General features: G+C 40.3%; 1 protein-coding gene across 1 annotated transcript in view; it reads right to left on the bottom strand.

Moving 5' to 3' along the window:
• Positions 1-1,514: 1,514 nt before the first annotated feature.
• Positions 1,515-21,820, bottom strand: part of kon (chondroitin sulfate proteoglycan 4-like protein) — a 142,051-nt gene continuing 121,745 nt past the window's right edge. Inside the window, exons 18-24 of the mRNA XM_069816209.1 lie at positions 19,642-19,834; positions 17,820-17,975; positions 15,665-16,080; positions 12,083-12,346; positions 8,112-8,687; positions 6,346-6,675; positions 1,515-4,232 (exon numbers count right to left, since the gene is read on the bottom strand). Of these exons, the coding sequence (XP_069672310.1) occupies positions 3,426-4,232; positions 6,346-6,675; positions 8,112-8,687; positions 12,083-12,346; positions 15,665-16,080; positions 17,820-17,975; positions 19,642-19,834 (2,742 nt within the window). The 3' untranslated portion in view covers positions 1,515-3,425. The remainder of the gene's footprint in view (positions 4,233-6,345; positions 6,676-8,111; positions 8,688-12,082; positions 12,347-15,664; positions 16,081-17,819; positions 17,976-19,641; positions 19,835-21,820) is intronic.

Genomic DNA, 21,820 nt, shown 5'->3' with positions numbered 1-21,820 from the left:
ATTTCCTTAGACCATGGCAGTAGGCGTGTTTCATTTGTTTTTCTGGAATAATCTAAAAGAGAAAATGTCGGAATCTTTGCTTTTTGTCAAAGTTATGGAAAGATATCCCTGTCTATGTAATCACGTGATACCAGATTATGCTAGAGCAGATGTTAAAGAGAGAGCTTGAATTGAAATCTCAAATTGCTGGCAAAAGTGCAAAATATCTTAAGTCCCGAGAACCAAAATTTTCAGAAATGCAATAAAATTATATATCTTGATTACACAACTTTTAACATTATATATAACTCGGAATATAAACGATGAAAGAGTAATGGAACGGAGAAAAATTCTCTCCGGCACCAGGATTTGAACCCAGATTTTCAGCTCTACGTGCTGATGCTTTATCCACTAAGCCACACCGGATACCACCCCGGCGTCGGACAGAATCGTCTCAGATTTAAGTTCCAACTCTTGGGTTCCCTCTAGTGGCCGCCCTCTGCACTACATCATATATGTCTATTAACGTAGGATCGAAGTCCACACATGTGCTGAGGTGCACTCGTTATGAGTGACTAGTTGGCCGGGATCCGACGGAATAAGCGCCGTCTTAAATCACGAAGTGATTTACGCATATCATCGTATGATGACGCAGAACATCTGCATGGAAATATCATATGTACTTCGGTACATTAAAATAATATATACATATATCGGAATATAAAGTTTATATAATATGCTTTCACTTGTTAATTAATTAACTAGGATAGCCCATAGGCTGAAACTAGTGAACAAAGTAACCCAGTTAATTAATTAACACGTGAAAACATATATAAACTTCATATTCCGAGCAATAAAATTGTTGTGTTAAATTTGCTTGACATATGAACAAAAGTCCACACCTGTGGAGTAACGGTCAGCGTGTCTGGCCGCGAAACCAGGTGACCCGGGTTCGAATCTTGGTCGGGACAAGTTACCTGGTTGAGGTTTTTTCCGGGGTTTTCCCCAACCCAATGCGAGCAAAGGCTGGGTAACTTTCGGTGCTGGACCCCGGACTCATTTCTCTGGCATTATCACCTTCATTTCATTCAGACGCTAAATAACCTAAATGTTGATACAGCGTCGTAAAATAACCCAATAAAATAAAAATAAAAAAACATATGAACAAAAACATGATTCATAAAAATATCTCAAAATCATTTCACATAGTTTTATGAATCATACTGTTGTTCATATGTTAAGAAAATTTAACAGAGAACAGTCTTTTTACATTCCTGACAATTTTGATTCTCAGGACTTATGAGGTTGTGCACTCTTGCCAGCAAAATTCTTTCTTCGGGATTAATACATTTCTGCATATTTGTATTTTGCCTTTGTATAATAGGCCCTACAATTTGCGCTAGTTTCTAGTACGGTACTGAGAAGTAATTTTTCTCATTCTATATTATAATGATTTAAATTTATCTTCAACCTCTGATAGTTCCTTAGCTGCTACGAACAGCCTAAAATTAATATTTCTTTCTGTGTATGGATGAATACAAATCTTTCTTCCGAATTCGGCAATAAGTAGCCTATACAAAGCCAGAACTTCTTCATTGCTCGACATCTTGTCACTAGATAAACGCTGATTTCTGTACCTACACTTCGTGGACGAAAACATAGGCGTGGCAGTTTCGTAGCTGCAAGAAATAAGCTTGATGCTATGCTGACGAATATATGAAGCAATACTTCGTGGACGAATGACCTCAAAGAAGTACCGTATAGTGTTTGTAAATATTTGGATATTAACCATTATATTAAGTTTTATACTGAATAACGGATAAAGATAAAAGTGGAGTTCTCTTTGGCACATTCAAAAAGCGTTCTAATTCTCAAGAGCTTTCTCTTTGAATGCAAGTGATAATGTGTGGAGTATTCTTTTTTTAAAATTGACACACTGAAGCACGAAAGCCAACATTACTCACTGGTATACTCGTCCACTTCGACTTCACTTTTACTAAAGCACTGCTATTTCTTCTTCTTCTCTTGGCTTCTTGGTTGTCAGTGACATGTCATACCTCTGTAACATAATAGAGTGACTAGGAAAGGATGTGGAAGAAGTCATTAAGTGTAACCCGTGCAAAACGAGATAGACAGCCCGTGGCACAGAAAAATGTTAGCCTATATTATTTAGACTCTATAGCCACAGTCACCAGATCAAACAAAACCAATGTGGGAACAGCATGTGACCAGATCTTATTGGATGCTGTAGACCGAAATAATCACGTGGGATCGTTTCGTGCATGTCCATACAATAGCTAATGGTAATATTAAAAATTCGTGTAGGCCTACCTACCTTAAGCTTCGACGGAAATCATGTTTGAGAAAGAATAAATGTGATCACATCATTCAATATTAGAAATATAATACGGTAAAAAGGTCTCATATTATAAGCAAGAATGAAATTGGGTATTCCATCGAGTCCTGGATATGGCTGAATATCCAAAAGCCTAATTCTGATAACTGCAGTTTTCGTTTGATGGAATGCAGTTCTTCCATTACCTATTATGAAGTTTTAATAGAAAAACCTCTACTTGCGGTCACACTGTGAGAAGATTTTAATGAATGTGCTGGCCCATTTTACAATGAAAGCCATTGTGAAGGAACTAAAAACAGCCAGGTTCATTTCTGTGATAATTGATTTCTACAGTCATAAACATCAGAACATTGTTCCTGTCCTTGTGGAGCATTTTTTTCCTAACGTAAGAATTAAATTACAGGTAATTGAATTTAGTTTGTAGGACTAATTTTGAAATTTAGTAGAGTCCATCGCAAGAAGGTGTCCCGGTTTTTTATTTTCAAAATCTGATCACCCTATTGATAAGGAAATAAAGACGATTATTTTCCCTGGACCAAAAAATTTTACTTTTCCTTGTACTGAAAAAAAAGAAAGGGAAAAAAAAAAGAAGATAAAGAGAAAAACAAATAAAAGTAAGTATTTTTCCTGGAATGATTACTTCACAAACTTCTCTATACAGTTGTGATTGATTTCTCACAACATTCAAGCACGGTTTTTTTTAGCTACTTTCCTGTATTTTAGAATTATTCCAACATTTCTTCCAATAGCTCCTGTTGAACAGTAATATCAAGAGCCATAGGCTAAATTATGCAAATTATCATAGGCTGAATTAATTTACAGCCAGAAATATATACGGTTCCACACACTGTTTCTGTTCAACCACAGTCACGGCCTGTCTGTCTTGTTAAACGCGGTGTAATCCCAACATGTGCTTAGGAAAACGATCATTTGTCACTGGAACCTCGGTCCACAACGTGTGAAGCCAATCCTATACCCTGAGATCGCATTGCTCCAAGAGCACGGATTGTCGGGGTGCCCACGCCACCTACATGCGGATGATGTAAAGGCCCATGGGCTGAGCAGTGTGATACTGCTCGAGGGCTCTGTCTCAGACCCAGTACTGGTTCCTACGCAACATGGGGTTGGCGGATCGCGGCGGATAGCCCAGCTCCGACGTGTCGTAGCTGCTCCAGTCCTCGGCGGGCTCGTCGGCCACGCCGTACGGATACCTGGAGTTGAGGTCTGGCTCGGATCCTGCCACCGAGTCCACAGGCTCCAGAGGTATCACCTTACACTGCAGAACTGACGCGGGAGGGTTGGCGGGCGTGGGGGACGATCCGTTGGACGCGAAGCGCTTGGGGTGAGGGGACGTGGGCTGCAGAACGTCGGGGGGACGCGGCAGTGGCACAGGGGGCACGCCGGTCAGGTCCGTCTTGCAGGCACGAGCGTCCTCGCGCCCCACTTGGAGGGATCTGCACTTGACGGCGACTATCACGAGCACTGCCAGCAGCATGACGCCTAGCACCATGCTCACGATCAGCACGTAGTCGCTGCTCATGTTGGGGCTCGCCACGATCAGTCCCCCCTCGTGCCCCACCGGGTCCTTGGGGCCCACTTGTTCTGGTGGTGCTCCGGACGCGGTGGGCGTAGCCGACAATTCTTCACCTTCTCGTTCGGGGCGTACTATGAATTGAAGTTCTCCGCGCGCTGGTTGGAAGATAGACGAGGCGAGCAGGAAGGGGAAGGCGTCGTCGTGAGCCCCGGCGTCAGGCAGGCGGCGTGCCACGTAGTAGATCACTCCGCTCTTGACCTCCTCGTGGGTGAAGTGGCTGACCTCGCGCTCACGAGCCGAACGTCGATCTCCGGAGCTGCGGATGATCTTTTTCAGGCGCCCGAAGCGCGGCCGGTGCAGAACCTTCGATAACAACAAATACAAAATAAAAAATATACGTCGTGCCCACATAGAACCTCAGATCGGAAGTTTTAAATCAGCGGTCATCAGCACAGAGCACCCTGGGGCTAGCGTCTCTTACCCGCGGAGAACACAGTGCACCATAGTGCACTTGTAGCTGGTAGCGGGTATGCTCTCTATCTCTTCCTGCTGCACGACGGGGCACACAGGACGCCTCCGCGTACCCTTTGCACATTTCAGCGAGTGCTGACGACCACTGCTTTAAACTATTCCCCAATGTCCAGGAAATTTGCAATCATTGTTGAAGTCACTGTAAATGGCGTCACGGCAAGAACGTGCGCAAAGTGTTGTATGATTTGCTGAGTTAATATAAGTGACATTAGTGCAACGAAACTTAAGACGTGTGCACGGGAAGAATGCACCTGGAAAACAATATAAAGTATGACACAATTTATTTGTGGGGAACTTAAAAAATAAAGTGTTTCGGAATACCTAATCCGAATACGTTGGAAGAACTGAAAAACAATGTAGGAAGGGAAATTGCAGCAATTTCAGAAGAACTGTTTGTTAAGTCAACTGTCCAAAGATAGGTTTGAACCTTATAAGTGACAACAATCATGCACCAATCATGAGGTAACTAAGTCAGGAGATAATGGGGGTAGAGTAGCCAGTTCCTTTTCCGCTTCACTGCATACATCACTGGCTAGTAACATAATATATTTCATTAATCAGACTTACGATGTATACAAACAATGAAGAAGAACTAATGCGTGTTAATGTAAATTCTCTTAAAAGGCGTGAAAGATATGTGGTGGTACTTGGACATCATTTCCAACATCATCTATAACAAAGGTAGATGATTATTGTAATTTGCATGAACAATCTATGCACTTGACGTAAGGGGCTATGAATATCCGTCTCTGCCGGCGAACAGTGTGCTTCCAGCCGCCATATGCGGCCGCACACTCAGGGATGAACGTCTATTTGAAGGCTCTGCATCATATTTTTGACTACACTATACCACGCGAACACACCCTCACAGGAAACAAAACAAGAGGCGCCAAGACCAACAACGACCAGTTCTGAGGATGACCCATAAATAGGTCGAAACATGTAAACAAGGTACGTTAGAATTTAACACAAGAAAGTCTTATCATACATATTCCGAAGTGATACAGTGTTAAAAGTTGTGTAATCACAATGTATATTTTTTACTTGGTTATTTAACAACACTGTATCAACTACTTAGTTATTTAGCGTTGATGGGATTGGTGACAGCAAGATGGTATTTCGCGAGATGAGACTGAGGATTCGTTATAGATTACCTGACATTTGTCTTACGGTTAGGAAACTTCGGAAAAAACCAAACCAGGTAATCAGCCCGAGTAGGAATCGAACTCACGCCCGAGCGTAACTCCAGATTGGAAAGTAAGCGTCTCAGCCGATTGAGCTATGATAGAGAAAGAGAAAGAGAAAGAGAAAGAGAAAGAGAAAGAGAAAGGGAAAGAGAGAGAGAGGGGGGGAGAGTGAGGGAAGGTGGGAGGGGAGAAAGAGGGGAAGGGGGAAAGGGGGGAATAGAAAAGAGACACACATAGATTATTTATAAACAAAAACAAAAACAAATAAAATGTCACATCCTATGCTCTAAAGCAGTGGTTGTCAGCACTCGCTGAAATGTGCAAAGGGCACGCGGTGCTGTCCCGTGTGCACCGTCGTGAAAAAGGGAGAGATAGAGAGCATACCCGCTAGCAGCTACGGAGTGCACCCTAGTGCACTGCGTTTTCCGCGGGTAAGAGATTCTAGCCCCAGAGTGCTCTGTGCTGACGACCCCTGCTCTAAATCTTTATGCTTATTGCTTCGTGCTCAAAAATAGAACATTTAGCGTACCAGCACGGTTAAAGATTTGCATGGTACGCGGAACAAAACTGGATATTTCCGTACTGTTCCAGGTAAAACCATATAACTGGCAACCCTACCTGGAATTTATGGGAAAATGAAATGTCCTACTTGATCTAAGTCCTTTCATTTCATGTGTGACTAATTTGGCTTCAATTGTAGCGTAAAAATAACTATCAGTAAAGAAATATTATAATGAAAAGCACTTCACCATTGTTACCTGGTAGATGGGGTTGCTACTGGTGAGCTTGGCCAGCGGGGTGGCATCCAGCACTTCGAGGGTGATCTTGTTGCGCAGTCCGGCGATGGGGGTGAAGTTGCCCAGGCGGAGCAGTGGCTCCACGCTCACGTTGAGTTCCAGTCCGGGGACCGTGGCGTCGCTGTCCGCCAGCCAGGCCACCAGTTCCAGCGAGTCGCTGGGCGTCGTCATGTCCGTCTGCATGTACATGACGCGCTTCTTGTCCACGTCCAGCTGGCCGAACTGCCGCGTGGCCACGTCGTGAAGGTACACCATGCCGTGGCGTGGCACACGCGTCACGTTGTAGCGTACCTGCAACATGGGCACGTCTCTCTGTTTTCAGCACATCCCGCCAGGCACTCAGTTAAGATTAGATATGCTACATTGAGCTGAAGGTCTTTCTGTGTTCTTTGTCTATGCTCTGAGTATTCACTACTTAGCGACCATCTCTCTTGCTGTGCATGCATCCATCTTTCTTAAACTTCCTGCGCATCTGACCATCTTTCAGTGCTTACTACGAGGGAGGATCGAAAAGTAACGCACAATCATTTTTTACGGAATATTATTCTGATTAGGACGTTCAAAGTTGGCAGATAGTTAAGAAACATAATATATATATCACAGTTGTATGAACACTTTAAAAATGATAATAATTAAGATTTGTAAAATTCAGACATGTTTCGGAGGCTGCCCCTCCATCCTCAGTGACATTACCACGACGGCTGGTTCAGGTGTTCGACCACGATGTAGCGTGGCTTAAAGGAGATTGAGGATAGAGGGGCAGCCTCCGAAACATGTCTGAATTTTATCAATTTTAATAATCATCATTTTTAAAGTGTTCATACAACTGTGATATATATATATATATATATATATATATATATATATATATAGTGTGTTTCTTATCTAACCCATGAACACTGTTTAATTGACCTTACATGTGTGATTTAAATTTGGCAGATAGTTAGTTTGAATCTTGTGCTACAGACAGCAATGGCTCGATCAGGTGTCACCTGGCGGAACGAGCGGTAATTACTAAATAAAGAGGCGCGTGTGCTAGCATCGTCTACTTGTGAAGAACAGCGAGGTATAGTCCGTTTTTGTGGGGAAAAACGATACACTCCGAGTGAAATCCACAAGGAAATGTTGGAAGTGTATGGTGCTGGTTATCTGGACCATAGCAACATCTCCAGATGGTGCAGGTTCTTCGAAGAGGGCCAGTGACAGTTCCGGTCGACCAGTGACAGTTGCAACACCACCCAATATCAGAGGCATTGAGGCAGCAAATGTCCACCCTACAGTCCAGATCTCGCACCGTCTGATTTCCACCTCTTCGGGTCAATGAAGAAATTCGTAGGAAACCAATGCTTCGATTCGGATGAAGAAGTGAACCAGTCGTACGCAGGTGGCTATACGACCAGAAAACGGAGTTTTATGAACGAGATGCACTGAATCTGGTGCCACGATAGGAGAAATGTGTCGAGAGACTTGATTTCTATGTCGAAAAACAGGTAAAACCTGTAGCTTTCTTGTGAAATATTAGTTTTTTTTTTTACTTATTAAATATGTTGCCACAAAAATTATTGTGCGTTACTTTTTGATCCTCCTTTGTACATACATACACACTTCTCCGTCAATATTTCTTATTTTAAAGCAGGAAAATTCAAGAGTAAATAGTTGACTCTTTATCTTTGCTTTTAATTCCCTAATTTAACTCATATTTAACAAAAACCGTAACATCAACTCACGTCTTCACGTCTAGCATTGGTGACTGCTACCAGATGCTCGGGTGTGATGAGGGCGACGCTGGAGCCCTGCTGTAGACGGACCGAGGTGCCGATGCTAACGTTCAGCGCCAGGGGCAGCACCTGGATGTTGAACACGCTGTATGCGGGGTTGAAGTGTCCGTCCCACACTCGGAAGTAGAACGTGGCGGGCTGCAGCGGACCCGAGTGCTGGTAGAGCACTCTACCGGCGTCCACGTCGCCCTGACTGAACCGCACGAGCGGCGTCGAGGCGTTCAGGCTGTCATTACTGAAGAGCAGGCGACCCTGGCTGGGTCCGCTGATCACGTCGTACACGAGACCCTCGGGGTCGGTGTCAGGGTCCTCGGTGCGCAGGGACTCCCGCGTGATGGCGATAGTCTGGCCCTGCACCACGGAGGTGTGCGGTGCTGCTGTAGCCAGTGTGAATGGCTCGTCGTTGACAGGCGTAACTTGCACAGGCAGCGTTACGTTGCAAAGAAGGACGTCGCCTGGTTCCAAGAGCAGTGACACTTGAACGTCATCGTGCAGCGTGTCTGAGTGGTCGTGCTGGTACAACACCTGAGGAGTACCACAAGGATTAGTATAGCAACGAGGGTTAGTTACAGTAAGAATTAAGTACTATAGTAACGGGAATTACTGCACCAATAAGGATTACGATATCCGAAGTAATACTATAGCAACGAGGATTACTATAGCGAAGAGAAATACTGTAGCAACGAAGATACCGCATCAACGAGGATTACTATGACATCGAGGATTAGATAATTATAATAGCAACGACGATTACTGTAGCAAAGAGGATTACTATAGCAACGAGGATTACTATAGTGAAGAGAAATACTGTAGCAACGAGGACACCTCATCAACGAGGATTAGATAATTATAATAGCAACGACGATTACTGTAGCAAAGAGGATTACTGTAGCAACGAGGATTACTATAGTGAAGAGAAATACTGTAGCAACGAAGGCACGGCATCAACGAGGATTACTATGACATCGAGAATTAGATAATTATAATAGCAACGACGATTACTATAGCAGAGAGGATACCGCATCAACGAGGATTACTATGACATCGAGGATTAGATAATTATAATAGCAACGAGGATTACTATAGCGAAGAGAAATACTATAGCAACGAGGATTGCTACAGAATAATGATTACTGCATCAACGAGGATTGCTACAGAATAATGATTACTCCATCAACGAGGATTGCCATGACATCGAGGATTAATATATTATCGAGAAGTACAATAGCAACAAAAATTCGACCTGAAGATGACTTTTACAATTCGAAAATGTTCGTCAGTCTACATTGTTGTTTGTTGTTGTTGTTTAGTCAACTGTCCGAAGACAGGTTTGAACCTCATAAGTAACGCCAATTAGGCATCACTCATGAGGCAACTAGGTCGGGAGATAATGGGGTAGGGTGGCCAGTTCCTTTCCCCCTCCAATGCATACATCGCCGATTAGCTATTCCACTAATCAGACTTCAGATGCATACAAACAATTGTTCTTCCTCTGACACATATTGTCAAGTGAGATGTACTACTTGATAACAGATGTACAGTAGTGGTAAAAAAACCGGACCGACCCTTGTAGCTGATTTCAGTCAGAGATTCAAATTTTGCTAGTCACAAAACACATCTATCTTGTATAATTAATTATAACAATGAAATTTATTGCACTTGTTCGATTCGTACCGTCTTTTGTTTCCTTCAGTGCCTCACACTTATAGACGAAAAAACTTTGAGAGTTTTATTTTCATCTGGCATCAATATTATATTTCTACCTCTATTCGGCAAAGATAACTGCGTGTTTTTACATTAAATAGCAGTACATACCTCTGGCTTCACTATCCATATTGAAATTACCACAGTTTGACACAATACACAGCACAGGATTCTTTTGTATCAGCTACAAGGGTCGGTCCGCTTTTTTTTTTTTGCCACTACTGTACATATCAGCCAGAACCTCAATCAGAGTCTACATTATATGATAATATTTTATATCTTAATAATTAATGTTGATAAGTTACAGACGGAATTCAAATAGTTTATTGATCTAGCAAAGGGGCTTACTATAGCAAGGAGAATTGCATTATAGGAACGAGGATTAATGTAACGACAAGGATTACAACAGTAACGGGAATTACTACAGCAACAAGGATTACCATATCCAAAGGGTTACTGTAGAAATAAGGTTTATCACATCAACGAGGATTACTGTAACAACCAGGATTAATCAACGACGACTACTACTATGTTAACAAGAATTACTAGAGCAACAGGATTAGAATAGCAATGAGAATTATCATACCATATCAAAGAGGTTTACTAGGCCTATATCAACGAGGCTTACTAGGCCTATATCAACGAGGATTTGTAATGTAACAATGATTACCATAGCAAGGAAAATTAATACAGGGTGAACACAAAGTCTTACTCTGAATATAAATATTTATTACTCAAATACTATACTAGATACAGGGATGTGGTTTTCAGCAAATGATACCTTAATCTTCAAACTTTTCATGCATTCAACATACATTCAACATTTGTTGCGCGGAGAACGTTTAATCGATACCAGATTTCATGTCATGTTTTCGCCAACATCTCGCTTTTCTGATCCCCAAAACCGACTTGACTTTTTCGGAGGTGTGAAAGATTGCCTCATCAGAAAAACCAACTCGCTTAAGGAATTCATTGTGTTCTTCAGTTCGTTCCAAAAAGTCCGCAACAAATGCAGCACTTCGAGAAAGATCCTCTGGCAACAAAGCTTGAATGATTTTGTTCGCGTGGACTTTCTGGAACGAAATGAACAACATAATGACCTCCTTAAGCAAGTTGGTTTTTCTGATGAGGCAATATTTCTCACGGCACGGCTCTAGAAGGTCACAAAATGTGACTCTGTGGAGTGGAGTCAGTATGAATCTGGACTCTCCATACAAAAATGCAGGAAAGCACACTGTTGAACAAACATTCGCTGCCCAGATGCGATTCGAACCAAACAGTTTCTACGATCGGAAACAGTGGGACTGAAGCCGGATGGTCTGTGGCGAGTCCTTGGCATCAACCCCTTTGATTAGATTACCCCCCTTTGATTTGATTACCTGGTTAGGTTTTTCCGAGGTTTTCCCCAAACCAAAAGGCAAATGCCGGGTAATATTTTGGCGAATCCTCAGATCTCACCTCATCTCACTACATCTCACCAAAATATTGTAAAAAATTGTAAAAATTGTAGAAAATTACTAAATTGTAAAACTATAAAAATTTGTAAAAATTGTAATTGTAATATTGTAAAATTTTGACTTGTTCCACATCTTAAAGCTTCATTGCTCATGTAAGATCTATGAAATAAAATAAATGAATGAATGAATGAATGAGTGTAGCCTAAATAGTACTTATGAAGTACATTCATTCATTCATTCAATCATTCATTCATTCATTCATTCATTCATTCATTCATTCATTCATTCATTCATTCATTCATTCATTTTATTCCATAGATCTTACATGAGCAATGAAGCTTTAAGATGTGGAACAAGCCAAAATTTTACAATACTACAATTACAATTTTTACAAATTTTTATAGTTTTACAATTTAATAATTTTCTACAATTATTATAATTTTGTGCAATTTTTTACAATATTTTGGCGAGATGTAGTGAGATGAGGTGAGGTCCGAGGATTCGCCAAAATATTACCCGGCATTTGCCTTTTGGTTTGGGGAAAACCTCGGAAAAACCCAACCAGGTAATCAAATCAAACGGGGATAATCTAATCAAAGGGATTGATGCCAAGGACTCGCCACAGACCATCCGGCTTCAGTCCCACAGCTGTTAAATTAACTGTTCTGATTTGAGAGTTCACTCAACTTTATTTAACACTTTTGACCACTTTTACAGTATTATCTTTTCAATTAAGTGTAAGGTAAACACAGTACGTACCTCGCCGCCGTCCAGCTGCTGCTGATTGAAGGTAGTGGCGTTGCCTTCGCCCTGTATTCGCACCTCCCCATGCTGCGGGCTTGCCGACAGCTGCATCACAATGGCGGGCGCAGTCTCCAGGTCGGCATGCGCCTCTAGGAAGGCCACCACGCCCGATGTGTTCAGCTGCAGCACTGCCTGACCGCCCTCTTCCACGGTCAGCGGCTGGATGTCCAGGAACTGGTCCAGGCCGCCCGATGAAACCGACACGTCTATGTGTAATTCCTGCCAACAGTCACCAGTCTTGCCAATTGGAAATTCTTTATTTAAAGACCCTTTCAAAATAAAGAACTGAGACGATATGACGATAATGTAGTAGTAGAGGGTTAGAAATTATAGGTAAATTGGTTTCAGTCTCTGTTCTGTAATACCAAAGTTAGTCAGTCACTTGAAGGGGTACCTGCAAAAAAGGAGATAGCTCCAGTTTTACAAAGTGTGGAAAACATTATAAAAAATTCAAATGTTAAGTTTTTCCGAGTATGTCCTAGGTACCTAGGAGTTATATTTCATCAGTCATTCATTTATTATTACACTCGCAATTTAAGGAGGTAAAATATAAATAAATAATGGAGCTACTTCCTTTTTACAATAAAATTAGATATAATTAGCCATATTTTGAACTTAACACACATATACAGAGGGATTCACGAGCATTTACCGTCACTTACGGAGCTTATTTCCGAAGATATTCTGAGTAAAAAATGTCATATAAACATTTGTCCTAATCTCAATATTTTCAGAGTTACACTAATTTGAAGTTGTTAGTAAAATACCTTTTTTTCTTTAGTTTTAAGGGCAAACAAATATTACAAATAGAGAATGAACTATTCAGAAGTATAATTTCTTTAATTGACTAGTGTTCTGAAGCTAAAAATGTGTTGTTAATTGCTTTGTACAGATTTTGTTGTTCAATTTTTAACTAAAAATTACATAATTCTTACGCACTTATCACAAAATTTGTTACAAATCATATGACTTTAGGAACTTGATTCTTCAAAGTTTAATTTCTAAAAGAATTTACAAGAGTGGCGTGATTTGTAACAATTGTTGTGATAAATGCGTAAGAAAATGTAATTTCGTAATTAAGAATCGAAAAATAATTCCGTACGATGCAATTACGGAATTCACAACACATTTTTAGCTTCAGAATACTAGCTAATTAAAGAAATGATACTCCTGAATAGTTTATTCTTTATCTGTATTATTCTTTTACTCTTAAAACTGAAGAATAATAGTATTTTACAAACAACTTCATATTAGTGTAATTCTGAAAATACTGAGATCAGGAAAATATGTTTTATGACATTTTTTGCTCAGAATGTCTTCAGAAATAAGCTCCGTAAGGGACGGTAAATCCTTATGAATCACCCTGTACTGTGTGAATATCATAAACTACAACAAAATACACATAGAGTGAATCGTAAGTAATGCCATTGATTTCATGGGGTTACTCTTTCAGATATTTTAAACGAAAAGGTCTAATAAAACTGTGCTCGTTTTTGCTTCCTTTTCGAGATAAAAATTGTTTATATGAAACATTACATACCGTGTTTTGGGAAAGCCATTGATTTAATACCCAATATGTTCAGTGAATTTAAGAGACCAGTGTATTATGATAATAAATGATTGAAATAATTTTAGTTTTTTTCTTTAAAATATGAAGAAATTTGATTTATAGTAATTAGTTTCTATAGATTTGTTTCAGCAAGCAATTCAAAACTAATATCGAACTGTTTCGAAGTATGCAACAGTTGAGTACGGTGTCAGAACTAGTTCGAGATTTTACGTTGTTGGAACGTTTCTTGAGCTCTCGATCTTCGGAGTTTCTTCTCATATTAAAATTATATTTATCTTCCGAACTTAATTCTTCGTAAAATATATCGCTGTCATCTTTCAAATCACTTATGATGGGCTATTTCTTTTATTTTAAACTGCCTAGTCTCGAAGCATTTTAACCATACCTTCATATTAAAAACTCTGCTCATGCGTCAGCAGTTCAGAATTCCCAGTTTCTGCACTTAATCGAGAGACAATTTCGTTCCGAACGAGTTCTAAAGCACGCTGGAACAAGGAACTGGGAATTCATTATCACTTTGAAATCAGTTCTAGTCTTGTTGTGCAAGAGCAGGCAGTTCAGAATCGATTCTGAACCGTGCTGGGGCAAACCTTATAGAGAAAAAGCGTTCCAACACAATCCGAACCAGTCCTGAACCGGAAACATGTACTGCAGTCGGGCGTTCCAACAAACTTTTGACACGGGTTCGGAACGGTCAGAAATAGTCCGCGGATTGAGGCATGTACGGAAGAGTACGCAAGACGCGCATGCGCATAAGCTCACCAACGTCTCCTGGATACTGAAGAAAGACATGCTCGACTGTTCACATCAATGAGATTAAGATGAAAAGTGACAGTGCAGACGAATAATAAAACTGGATATTTAATTTAAATTTTCGCCAAAAAGAAAGGGAATGGAAATTATTTGGGTATTGAAATAGTTAATTAAAATTTCAACATGCAGCTTTGATTAAAAGTACAATAAATAACGACATAAATTAATAATTAAGAAAAGAACTATTTTTAGATGAGAATCCCCCAGTACACGACATTGAATTAGCAGAATTCTTGCCTTTCATATTTTTTGTCATCTTTTTATAGAAAATGAACGAAATTTTATTTTCTGCAATTAGAATTAGCAGCGAAACTATAATAATTAAGCATCCCGTTCTTAGCAAAGATGATCACAGTTATAGTATCTCTGGATTTAGTTCCAACAGCATCCAGTCCAGTTTCAATCCCATAGCAGATGCTCAACTAGCGCATGCACATAAGGGTACGTACACGTTGGAGCAACGATAAACGATAAGAGAAATGATCTAGCGACGCTTTGGTATTATCAAAGAATCAAGTTTTCATATCAGAGCAACGAGGACGCGGGAAGCGAACATTTTGATTTATCAGTAGAAGATATTCTATGCATCCACTTAATGAGAGAAGATATATAGAAAGTATCAGCTGCCAAGTTCGAGGTTAATATAACTTAAATACGTACAAAATTAAACCCGTTTCTCATCCCAAAGATAGTATAAATTCGTTGTGTTGTGATTGGTTCTTGTGAGCACATAACATAGGACGAATAAATACACAACTGATCAATTTGTCAATATCTACAATAATTAATTTAATAAGCCGAAATAATAATAAATCGATTAATATTCAGATATATTGATAATCACCGGTATTTATACAGATTAATATTTTCTTAATCAGAGATCATATGAACGACAAGAGCGAAGAAAATGGAACTTTGCTTTTTCGTCGCTTTTATCGTGTATCTTCGCTTTTATCGTTACTCCAATATGCACACCTCAATAACAATGCATGCTTCAATTCTCTCTGATATAGCATCGCTGTTTTTATCCTTTATCGTCGCTCCAACGTGTACGTACCCTAAGATGGTAGGCCTACAGGAACCGTACATGAACTGATCCATGAACCGCTTGTTGGAACGAACCTATTATCAGTCAGCCTCCATGGAAACTCTACCTGGTCAAGCAGAGGTTCAGCAAAGTCAGCCCTGACGTCAAAGGTGAAAGAGTCGTTGGTGGAGAGCCCGAAGAAGGGATGCGTGTGCTCGTAGAGGACGCGGCTGTTGTTCACGTCTCGCTGCGTGAAGTTGACCGCGGGGCGCGGGTTTCCGGGCGGCACGGACTCCAGCAGCAGGCGTCCGAGCGACGGTTGAGCCTTGACGAGATAGGTGACGGTGCGGCGGGCGTCGGACGCGACAGTGAGCAGCTGAGTGGGTGTCAGGGCCTGGCGTCGCATCGGGAACACGTGCAGGTGCGAGGTGCCGGACGCCAGCGTGCGAAGCGTCACCTTGCGCGCCGTCACGGCGAAGCTCAGCACGCCGCTCGTCTTGACGCCGTCGCTAACCGTCAAGTCGAAGCCTCCACCTTCGCCCCCTGCGGAGAACAAAATCATTACACAGGGAATGTTAAGCTTCCTCTCTCAAGTGAGAATATTTGTATCTTAACCGGGAACAAACGTCTATGTTACTTTTCGTGCGTATTGAGGAAAACGGCATCACAGTCTGTTGATTGTTATCGGCAGAGTGAATACACTTCATATGAGGCTACAATAGACCTTTGTTTGTTTAGAGAAAATATTATACTGAAAAAAAAAAAAAACTGAAAATATTGGAAGTTTGCATAGATGGCGATTTGTGCAACAAAATCCTGAAAATATGCTGCAATATATAGTCTACAAAATACACTATTATATGCAGAAGCAACCAAAATATGCAATATTAACTCTGCATAGGTATTCGTAATCACAGATGTTCAAAACGTATATAAAACTGTTTTTGCATGACTTTCAAAGAACCTGTAAATATATGCATTTGCATATGAATCCTGGCCATAACAACAACAATGATGGTGATTATGATGATAATACTATTAAGAATGAAAATAATAATGATTATGATGATGATAATAATAATAATAATAATAATAATAATAATACTTACTTACTTACTGGCTTTTAAGGAACCCGGAGGTTCATTGCCGTCCACACATAAGCCCGCCATTGGTCCCTATCCTGAGCAAGAATAATCCATTCTCTATCATCATATCCCACCTCCCTCAAATCCATTTTAATATTATCTTCCCATCTACGTCTCGGCCTCCCTAAAGGTCTTTTTCCCTCCTGCCTCCCAACTAACACTCTATATGCATTTCTGGATTTGCCCATACGTGCTACATGCCCTGCCCATCTCAAATGTCTGGATTTAATGTTCCTAATTATGTCAGGTGAAGAATACAATGCGTGCAGTTCTGTGTTGCGTAACTTTCTCCATTCTCCTGTAACTTCATCCCTCTTAGCCCCAAATATTTTCCTATGAACCTTATACTCAAACACCCTTGACCTATGTTCCTCTCTCAAAGTGAGAGTCCAAGTTTCACAACCATAATGAACAACCGGTAATGTAACTGTTTTATAAATTCTAACTTTAGGAATTTTTGACAGCAGACTGAATGATAGAAGCTTCTCAACCGAATAATAACAGGCATTTCCCATATTTATTCTGTGTTTAATTTCCTCCCGAGTATCGTTTATATTTGTTACTGTTGCTCCAAGATATTTGAACTTCTCCACCTCTTCAAAAGATAAATTTCCAATTTCTATATTTCCATTTCGTACAATATTCTCGTCACGAGACATAATCATATACTTAGTCTTTTCGGGATTTACTTCCAAACTTATCTCTTTACTTGCTTCCAGTAAAATTCCCGTGTTTTCCCTAATCGTTTGTGGATTTTCTCCTAACATATTCACGTCATCCGCAAAGACAAGCAGCTGATGTAACCCGTTCAATTCCAAACCCCCTCTGTTATCCTGGACTTTCCTAATGGCATACTCTAGAGCAAAGTTAAAAAGTAAAGGTGATAGTGCATCTCCTTGCTTTAGCTCACAGTGAATTGGAAACGCATCTGACAGAAACTGACCTATACGAACTCTGCTGTACGTTTCACTGAGACACATTTTAATAATAATAATAATAATAATAATAATAATAATAATAATAATAATAATAATAATAAAAATAAAAATAAAATAATAATAATAATAACAATAATAATAATAATAATAATAATAATAATAATAATAATAATAATAAAAACAGAGCGATGTTGCTCACCTGTGTGAACAAACAACACCTGGCGGATGTTGATTTGTGCCTGTTTGAAGTGTCTCACGGGAAGTCCCGGTGCTGATACCAGCGCCACATGGCCGTTCTTAAGAGAGGACACGGTAAAAGTCAGATTTTCCGGACCGGTGTCCTTGTCTACAGCGGCTGGAAACAACACACAGCAAGAAATATACAGTTGTCATGGAAACTAATTGCAAACAAATAGTTTCTTCGTTGTTTTGGATGGGAGCTTCCGGCACTTGTTTTTTCGTTCACATCATTTTCCCAACCAAAGACACGCCAGTTTACTGATTTAATAATTTGTGGTATTTTCGAATGCCTGAGCGTCGCAGTTAGCCTAAGATTTTAATTTTTGGATCATGTCTGTTTTCAAAATATATAGCTATTTTGCAGGGGCGAATGCTAGTCACGAAAGTTAGGCTTGCTCTTTTATTCATGGGGGAAGATGGGAGGATATAATAATTCATAATTAATAAAAATAATCAGATCCACATAGCCTAAATAATTTATTTTATAATTATGAAATCATTGTGAGTCACGGATCATATTCGCTTATCAGATGTAGAATTTCGATATAATATAACAAACGTGCCCAACAAAACAGTTTATTTAGGTTTTTCGACCCTGCCAACCAATGCACATTGTTGTATTGAGCTGCACTGAACCAGCGCACATATTCTCTATAATGTCTGTCTTCTCTTGAATAGTCCTTCGGGAAAATGGATTTAATAATAAGGTTTCAATAACACACAATTCCGAACTCATTGCAATACTTCAAATTAATGTTTAAGAATTAATAATACATGCAGCAGCTAACACATGCATTCCGCTCATACAATCACATTGCACTCGCAAATCACAGCACATTCCCGCTGCCAATACTGCTCTATGTAACGTTAAATAGTCGTTGGTGTAGCTCTCGGACCAGACAGCGTATTCCGAATCTCACCGGTCCGGTGACATCAATGACGTCGCGTTGCAGCGAAATAAGGAACAAAACTGCTGGAAGGATCGATGCTGTCACGGCGACTGTACAAGTTGTTTTCTGTGCTACGCTAGCAAAGTTTGCGAAATTTTCGTACTCCCATCTCGTTCAAAGAAAAGATAGCATAAACAATTTATTTCTTGAACCAGTAGTAATAACTGGTCCGTTGACATGTTCGCTCATAACATGTTGTTTTTACGTTGTGCTCATTACAAACAATAAAGCAGAACACACCGCCATGACACAACAGTGCACGATGTTATTCGTCTGCTAATTCCCGCCCTATACAAGAACCAATCAGATTCACTGATGGCGGCTTATGGAGACTGCCACCACCTCTGCAAGTTGATGGCACCGGTGCGATACCGGTGGAGCATCAATGACGTCATCGGTGGAATTCGGAACACCGTGATGCCATCGGATTGCTCACCGGTGAGATTCGGAATACGCTCAGAGCTTCAAACAGCACATAACAGAAGCATGTGCGCCTAGGACGGACTAAGGAGGAAGGCACTTGCGCGCGCATCATATTCTCGCTATTTCTACGTCTTTCCTGTAGCTCTGAGAAACGAGCACGCGTTGCGATACTTGCGGTGTGCAACCTGCGGATGGTATTACGCCTATACAATGTTCCAAAAATCAAAATAAATTTTAATATGCGTAATCCCATTTTGAGAAATACACATTCTACGAAAATATTGGGCTTGCGCAGCAAGCATAGTATGCCCTGAGAAATCGCCCCTGCTATTTTGTCACATGAACAAGAAAATATTGAATCTACCTAGTTTGGTTGTAATACTGTATTAATATGCTTGTGTAACTCACCCAAATGCACGGAAGTAATGACTGCAGTGGCACCTTCCCACAAGGTGAGGCCTGTGTTGTTGGCAATGTGGGGTGGCTCGTCGTTCACAGGGGTGACCAGTACACGCACAGTCGCTGGAACACTCTCCTTGTCACCTGCGACGCCTCGTACAACGAATTGATCGCCCAGCGTCTCGCTGCCATCGTGCTGGTACTATAAGCAAAACAAGACTAGTTTCTATTCATTTTTAAACTATAAGGCCGGGTGCACACAGAATCTGACGCGGCGCAGTGGACCAAAATTAATCTTTACGTATATTATTTGTCCAACAGTGCATATACTGTGGAGTCCCGGCCACCGAGTCACTCAACTGAGTGCGCTCCTTGAGATGACTGTTGACTTAATGTAATACATGTATTATGGTGTTGTTAGCACAAGAGGAGATGATACTAAGGGATATGCTACTGGAACTAAATGACAGCTGTGAGCTGTATGAAATGAAGATAAAAGCCAACAAGACGGAGACCATGGTCATAGGAAGAAAAATAAAGAAGGTAAACTTGCGAATTCTAAATGAGGCAGTAGAGCAAGTGAACAGCTTCAAATACTTGGGGTGCACTATATGCAGTAACATGAGCTGCTGCCAGGAAGTCAAAAAGAGAATAGCAATGGCAAAGGAAGCTGTTAATAGAAAAAGAAACATATTCTGTGGCTCTCTGGAGAAAGAACTAAGGAAGAGACTAGTGAAATGCTCTGTGTGGAGTGTAGCATTGTATGGAGCAGAAAAATGGACATTACGACGAAGTGAAGAGAAGCGAACAGAAGCATTTGAAATGTGGATATGGAGAAGAATGGAGCGTGTGAAATGAACAGACAGAATAAAAAACGAAGCTGTGTTGGAAAGAGTGGATGAAGAAAGAATGATGCTGAAACTGATCAAAAAGAGAAAAAGGAATTGGCTGGGCCACTGGTTGAGAAGAAGCTGCCTTCTGAAGGATGCATTGGAAGGAATTGTGAACAGGAGAAGAGTTCGTGGCAGAAGATGATATCAGATGATAGACGACATTATGATATATGGGTCATATGAAGAGATAAAAAGGAAGTCAGAAAACAGGAAAGACTGGGGAATGGTGGGTTTGTAGTGAAAGACCTACCTTTGGGCAGAACACTGTGAATGAATGAAATGACAATATATATGTCGAACATGGAATAAGGCCACTAAGGGGGATTCGATCCGGTGCTGTGGACTGAGCCTCGGCATAGTTCAGTGGTTAGAGAGCCCAGTGCGTAGAACTGGGGATCCCGGGTTCGATCCCCGGCGCTGGAGCGAATTTTTCTCTATCAATAACCATGGTAACCATAACAGATAATTTTGTGGGACCAAAAATTAATCTTTACAAAGTAGAATTGTTCAATTTTCATGGTATAAGAAATGTCCTTAGCTAGCAGGGTGCACTGAGACAAATAAGTTATATTGTTATATCTGTATTCTGTTTGGGAGTGAAAATAAGTGGTCATCGTTTTATGTGGTCTGTGTCACAAAAAAATTTGATAGACAACCTACAAACATCTGCTCTATAAAAATATATAAGGTAAGCAGATTTTTTGAGCCTATCCAGTATTTAGACCATAAGGGGAGAGGAAGGTATTTTTTGGTGAAAAATGAGTAAATTTTGAAAAAAATATTCTTTAAAATACTCTGTGTTATGTGTGGAATGGACAGCATAACATTTTGTGGGTATTTGTGGCCTTATCGGATGTTGAGTCGCCATTTTTAAACTTCCTGCGTTATGGATTTTTAAATCACTCGCCCACTTTTATTGTTGTTTCCGGTAAATTAAATTTTCAAAAAGAAATTTTTTTTGCCTTAAAATACCCTTTGATATGTGTGGAATGCATTGCATAACATTTTGTGGATATTTGTGCCCTTATCGGATGTTGAGACGTCATTTTTAAACTTCGTGCGTTATGGATTTTTAAATCACACGCCCGCTTTTATCGGATTCCAGTAACTTAATTTTTTTTTGCTACATTGCCAGACAAAAATGGATATAATTTCTGAACTATTAGAGATACATGCATGAAATTTAGAACACACATTATTTAGGCTATTAGGAAACTTTTCTCTGTAACAGAATTTTGTTAATTGATTTCATTTTAAAAATACGTCCGTTTGTTTGCAAGAAAGGAAATCAGAAA

The sequence above is a fragment of the Periplaneta americana genome, chromosome 17 (genome assembly GCF_040183065.1).
Source record: "Periplaneta americana isolate PAMFEO1 chromosome 17, P.americana_PAMFEO1_priV1, whole genome shotgun sequence".
NCBI lineage: Eukaryota > Metazoa > Arthropoda > Insecta > Blattodea > Blattidae > Periplaneta > Periplaneta americana.
This window is presented reverse-complemented; position numbering and strand designations above follow the sequence as displayed.